The sequence below is a fragment of the Vombatus ursinus genome, unplaced genomic scaffold (assembly GCF_900497805.2).
Source record: "Vombatus ursinus unplaced genomic scaffold, bare-nosed wombat genome assembly UNPS02014863.1, whole genome shotgun sequence".
Lineage (NCBI taxonomy): Eukaryota > Metazoa > Chordata > Mammalia > Diprotodontia > Vombatidae > Vombatus > Vombatus ursinus.
Genome location: NW_020954641.1, coordinates 31,918,091 through 31,924,861, shown reverse-complemented (window position 1 = coordinate 31,924,861; position 6,771 = coordinate 31,918,091). Strand labels below are relative to the sequence as shown.

Below are 6,771 nucleotides of genomic sequence, written 5' to 3'. Positions count from 1 at the left end.
GCGATGCCCTGGAAGCCCAGACCCACGGTGGGGGCATGTGTTCTGTTGACTTAGAGATGAAAACGTTTGCTGTTTTCTTAGTGATCCGATTGATTAGAAAGTAACCCAGGACAAAACAGTCAAGTTTTAAAACACTAAAAAGAATTGGGGAGGGGTTTTACTTAAAGAAATATTAACAGTGCTATATGAGCAGAGAGATTTCTGTAGCATTGCACTTTATAAAATTTAGAATAACTTTCTAGTAAAAGATGCTGGCAGTGCTTTTTGCTTTTTATAAATGTTTTTGGGTCTAAGAGCAACAAGATGTTCAATGTAGATAGTATTTCAGCTGCTGATGGTTTTATGTAGGCCATGGAAAATCTTCCCACCCTTAAAAACCACCACTTCTCACTGAAAGTAGAGTGATTGTATTTAATTTTTTGAAATGTTATTCGTGATTTCATCTTCTAAAGCTGTTCAGCAAAATATAGGTATGCTTTGGTTTGTTTGGCCACCTAAGGAAAAACTTTCTTGTTAAACCTAAGATTCAAGTATTTCATATTTATCAGTAAATGCTCAAGGGGAGGCAGTTTAGGAGCTTATAGGAGCCACAGCGTAGAATAGGTTTCCCAGGTCTTTACAATTTGAAGGGCAGTCGATTAAAGGAGCCATATTTTTAGTTTTATGTTTCTCCTTAGTTGTTGAATGGCTTATGAGGAGATAAATGGCCTTGAAAAGTAAGACTTCACCTCTCCTGAAACCTTGTTTGTAATATCTGCCATAGTTCCTTTCTTGCCTAAAAAGGTTGCCAGTTGTCTCCTAGCTGCTAAGTCCACTGATTTTTCTCAGTCCTCATTTAGATCTAGCTTTTGACATGTGACCACCACTTCCGAGATGTGACACTGCTCTTGATTCTTGTCTTGATGGTTTCTTATGTTTCTTTTGCTAAGGTATACTGGCTAACACGTATTTTGCTTAAAAACCTTTGCACGTGTGGTCCACACTTGGAATTTCTCACTTTTGCCTTGTAGGATCCCTTGGCTTCCTAATAAGCACAGCTCAGGTGCCATTTAAGATTTTACCTGATCCTTCAGGGGCCTTTTATTACATCTTAGTAAAAATCTCTGTTGGAAGAGACCTCAGAAACCTTAATGAGGACTGAGTCTAAATTTCTTCAAACACTAAGCCAATGATCAACCTTGTCTTGAAGGACCTCCAGTAAGGAAAGCTCATATACATCCATTGTAGCCTATTAGTTTTGGACAGCTAATAAATGTTAGGAAATAAACCCTACTCAAACTTAATGTGTTTTTTCTTTTGCAACTTTTACTTACTGGTTCTGTTATTTGGTGCCAAGAAAGCCGATAACCTCCTCTGAGGAGAGCCTTTGTTTAGTACTTATAGACTTCAAAATGCTTTCCTCTCTACTTCCCGTGCTTTCTAGGTTAAACATCTATCCCCACTTTCCACTAGTCCACATATAATGTGAACACAAGGCTCTCCTTGCTTGCCCTTTGGATACTAGTTTATCCATGATTTTCCTAAAGCGAATCTCACAAAACTGAATACAATTTTGGGTTGGGTTTAATTAGGACTGAGTATATTGATATTGCCACCTCCTTAGTCCTGTATGTCAAATAATCTTGACACAGCTGAAAGAGTAGTATTGCTTTTCTTGATTCCATTCTTAGGCCTTCAATTATCTATGCAGATGATTTGAATCTATTAGGAAGATATTTCCTCCCCTCAAAATCCACCTGTTTGATTTAAAACACAAGTCAGCTCTTGACTCTTAAAACTAACCACCTCCTGCTTTTTCCAAATGCCAAGTTACATTGCTCCTCTTACTCTCTACCTGGCCTTACTGGGCTTTAGTCTCATCTGTTAAGTGAAGAGGCTGTTTTATCAAGGAGTTTCTACCATCCCACCTTTAAATGTGTTGACATCCTTCCACAAAACTAGGCACCAAATATTCCTGCAACATCTGACCATGTCGCCCACCAGTAAGAGACTTAAGTGGTGCCCAACTGCCTCCAGAATAAAATGCAAACAGGTCAGCATTTTAAAGCCCTCGGCCCTTCCCACACATGAACCTGGCTCCTTGGGCTTCTGCACACAGGTAGACTCCCATAACTTCCTTTACAATGCAGTCCAGGTGTCATCTGAAGCTCTTGATTCTCACCCTGTTTGTTAGCATGCTCCCTTTTGAAATTACTTTGTAGATACTTGTATGCTATTTACTTATCTTTATACTGTCTCCTTCCCTGAAGAGCACAATCTCCTCAAGGGCAGGGTTTTTTCTGTAGATTGCCTTTGAATAATGGTAATGCTTTGTATATGTTGTTGCTATTTTTCAGTCTTGCATATTTTAGGTGCTAATGAAAGTTGAAATGAATTAAACCCAATCTGCTGTTCCTAGTCGGGCACCCAAAGATTAATAGACACTAAGGTTTTTTATTGTGCTAGCCAGGAGAAATATTAAGATGAAATAAAGCGATTGCTATTTAATTCCCACTTTGCCTTTGCAACATCCTCCATTCCATGACCATCTCCCATTAGTCTGCTCAAAACTCATCTTTCAGGAATGTTTCAGATTATCCCCATCCAATTCTTAGTTTACATACCATTATGCATCTGTATGTTCAATTTTTTTTAATACCTGGCATTTTATAAATTATTAATATTTTGTAAAAAATTCTCAAGTCTCCTAACTAGATGTTGTTCCTAAGGGAAGGATATTTTTCCCTTTCCTATTTGGTATGAAGATTTCTGATCTATTGGTGGATCTAGACCCCAGGCTCTTCTCCCTTCCTTCCACCCTATTTGAACACTGCTGAATGTTCCAAAGGAGGTCAGCTTCCAGAGTGCACTCCAGGGATGGATGGGACCAGTTGAAAATTTATACTAGTTTCTCCCAGGTGCACATGGAGGAAGGAAGAAATGAGAAAGGACCCTTGTGACTCAAGTTTGGGTCATTGGAGAAATTTGTGGTTACAGTGAGAGGCCAGAAGAGCATCAGCTAAGGATGAGTTCAGTCTCAGACAATTTGAGTTTGAGGTACCAGGTGAATATGTCTAGTCGACAACTGGCTAACAAATTCCGGTAGAGATGCAGATTTTGGGAGGCAACTATCAGCACAGATGTTGATAACCGAAGCTCCTGGGAACCTTGAGAGATGAAGAATTGAGTCTGGAGCTAGAACCAAGGAAAAGTTAGAAGGAAGAAATCCAGGCCAGTGTGACACCACAACAGCCAGAGGAAGAGGGCCAGCAGTGATGTCAAGGAGGAAGAGGACAGAAGAAAACTGGATTTGACATTTAGGAGGTTACTGGTGACTTTATAGAAAGCAGTTCCATTAGAATGGCAAAGACAAGCCAGAGAGCAGCTGAGGAATGAGTGCATGGTGAGGGAGCAGCAGCGCAAATGGGTTCAGTTATTATTTTAAGTTCCTATTCTAGACTCTAGCTTTGTCATTCCCTTTAAATTTTCACTTTTGGTTAGATCCAATCCTATAAATGCATGTTCTATAACCCCGTTCATCAACATGCTTGTTTGATTTTCCTGACTTAGTGGCAGGAAGGAGTGCTCAGTTTTGGGCAGAGTGGATGCCTGATCTTTGCACAGTTTCTCCTTCTGAAGCCTTGATAAACAAGTGAGCTTGGCTGTCCTATTTCAGTGAATAACTTTGGAGGTTCAGTGTACTCTACCCCAAAGGTTTACTACAGCAAGCCTCTATAACATGCCCCTCAATCCCAAACAGGAAAGAGGAGAAATAATATTTGAGTATAGGAATTCAGTAGTTTTTGTTCAGAAGGGCTGGATCAGCTCTTTGTCAAACCAAAACAATTCTGTAGCTTTTAAAATAGATATTTTTGACATTTATCACCATCATATTCCTCTTTTATGAGGTTGGATTAAAATCCTTGTCCTCATTCATGGGTACTTGGTACTGTGTTAATAAAATTTAGAAATAGCATTTGAACTGCCCAAAGCTCAGGTGGACAGTGGATAGAGTGCCAGGCCTGGAATCAGGAGGACCAGAGTTCAAATCTAGTCGCACTCAAATACTTAGTAGCTGTGTGATCCTAAGCAAGTCACTTAACCCTATTTGCCTCAATTTCCTCATCTGTCAAATGAGTTTGAGAAGGAAATGGCAAACCACGCCAGTATTGCCAAGAAAATCCCAAATGGGGTCACAAAAGAGTTGGATATGACTAAAACTAATGAACAACAACTGGATGTAGCTTAAGGAAATTTCCATGTTATTTCTTAACTAGGCAAGGGACCACATGAGGTTTAGCTTTAGGTGTTTAGTTCCTGGTAGCTTAAATAGCACATGCTTTCAAATCAACTGTTAATAACCCAAGTGCTGCTGTTCCTGTCCTGTCTTTCCAAAGTGATTAGAACTAATACGGAAAGAAAGCACTTAATTAGAGGGACTAAAAGTGCTTCCAGCCATGGATTTTTGGTCATTCTATATATACACAAGGTGGAGTCAAGGGTTGGGCACCCTTGGAAAAGAAAAGAGGCTTAGTGAAAAGCTCAATGGCCTGGAGATAGGCAGTCTGGACTTACTCAGGGGGCTTTGTTTGAATAAATTGCTTCCCCTCTCTAGGCCTCAGGTTTTTTCCTCTACAAAGAGTAGTTTACATGTGTGCACACTTGAACAACAAATCAAAAGCTTTTATTGTATCCTAAGGGCACAAGAAGCAAGCCTTGATGTTTATTTTAGCTCAAGAGAAGGAAATCCATTTTCCTGGAGACACATGAATCAGAAAAGACTTCAAAGATGAAAAAAAAATCTGTAGCTATACATACCCACAGTCCCAAATAATGTTGATTATTTTACAAGTGAAAAATTACAGTAGCAAAACCTTGAGATTCATTGTGCAGAAAAACAACCATTCTGAAGAGGACCAAAGAAGAAACAGGAAATTTTAAACACAGAGAAAAAAAATCCAGACCATAAAAAAGCATACCTCAATATTTCGGGGCATTAAAGAACAATTAAAGTACATTAAAGTATATAAAGTATTGTTTATGAACCTTTTTCTCTTCTTTGCTCTCACAAAACCCCCCTGTAAATTAGTGACATACAGACTGCATTAAGAGTAAGGACAAACAGGATCTGGTTACTGTTCTAAGGCCTTCCTTTGCCCTTTTCCTGAATGACTAACAGTTAAAACTGCCAGGAATGTTTCTTTATAATAATCAGAAATAACTGCAAAATTCACATTCCCAAGCTTGTTCGGAGGCAGGAACTCATTTGCTCTGCAGCTAACTTACAGCCTTTTTAGCATTCATGACCCCTACGAAGAACTGGATGAATATCTCTGAAGGAGGAGGGTGTGGCAGGCATCACACACACGTACAGGCCTTGGGTAGGATGGCAGTGCGAGTTCATTGCTTGAACATGTGTTACAAAAAATGTGTCCACAGTTTCGACAGTGATGCTAGAACATGGTTAACAAAACAAAAAGGCAATAACAAGGCAGGTGGGTTTTTATTATATAAACACATCTATCTGCTCTATAGATACTTTCCAAAGTACTTTAAGTACAATATCCATTCTATCATTCCAGCTCATTACCACTGACCCTAGTCTTTACAAAAGCAGGACTTTGGAATCTTTGAATAGTTTTGCTTTGGGGTGGGAACAGAAATCAAAGGTTCTACAAAGGTCTTAGGGGTTTTGTGCCTGTAACTTCTCAATGTTTATTGCCCACAAATTCCCTGGGACACAGTCCTGCTGCCCAAGACTATGTTCTTAACTCAAAGAAACAGGAATTGAAATTAGGGTCTTCAGAAGGCATTGTGCTTTTTTCCTGAGATTTTGTGGTGGGGTTCAATGAAACCAATGGCGTCTTTTAGCCAACAAGGAGTTTGAAGAAGGTGAGTCTCTTTCTCCCAGTTCACCTTATAAGGCACCTACTTGCCTTTAATTTTGCCTGGGAAGTTAGCCTTGAGTCCCCACGTACTCAATGATGACTTTTGTCTGGGTAAAATCCGGATTTCACTTTAGTAACATTTTAGTTACTTCAAGGTTATTGCAAGCAAAATAACTATCTGCAAACATACTGAGTGGAGTACAAAGTGGAGTTTTTTGGGTATGATAGTATTTTCAACCTGATCAGGGCAAGGTGATGAAGTGGGTACAGTGCAGTGGTTCTAATGAGTCAGGTAGCAGGGGTGTTTTCTTACTTTTAACATTCTTAGACCAGGTTTAGGGGAGAGTATAAATTTATTTCTCTAAACTTGGAAAATAGACAAAAAAGAAAATCAAGGCCTGAGCCTCAGAATGGTCGGCGCTTACCTTCCTCCGGGAGATGGAGAACTCTTTCTCACACTGTTTGCAGTATGTTGCTTCATCATCTTTTAGCCAGGTGTGACCCTAAGGAGAAAGAAACCCTAAGAATTGCATTTTTCATCTGTAGAAAGAAGACAAAGGAAGACTCAAGAATGGCTAGAAATGCCAGTGACACACTTCAGCAGTAGCATCTCATCCTATATCAGGTAAGAGGAGTTTGAATACAAGGAAATTCCCTAGAAATCTGAAGCTAACTTAAACTGAAATTTTTAGAATCTTAAATGTTTTGAGTAATTTTTAAAAAAAGGTTTGTGAAGGCAGCAAGAGGAGTGGAAGGAGCACTGGGTTTGGAGTCAGAAAACCTGGGTTGCACTTTTCTGGCTTTGCTATTTGCTGCCTGTTGACACTGGGCCTCAGTCCCATCTATCTGTAAAATGGGGAAGTTGGCTTAGATGACCTCTGATATTTCTCACAGTTTAAGTACG

General features: G+C 39.5%; 1 protein-coding gene across 2 annotated transcripts in view; it reads right to left on the bottom strand.

Moving 5' to 3' along the window:
• Positions 1–4,996: 4,996 nt before the first annotated feature.
• Positions 4,997–6,771, bottom strand: part of RUFY1 (RUN and FYVE domain containing 1) — a 40,580-nt gene continuing 38,805 nt past the window's right edge. For both annotated transcript variants that reach the window (XM_027841907.1, XM_027841908.1), the window contains exons 17-18: positions 6,293–6,370; positions 4,997–5,432 (exon numbers count right to left, since the gene is read on the bottom strand). In XM_027841907.1, coding sequence (XP_027697708.1) covers positions 5,289–5,432; positions 6,293–6,370 — 222 coding nt within the window. In that variant the 3' untranslated portion in view covers positions 4,997–5,288. The remainder of the gene's footprint in view (positions 5,433–6,292; positions 6,371–6,771) is intronic.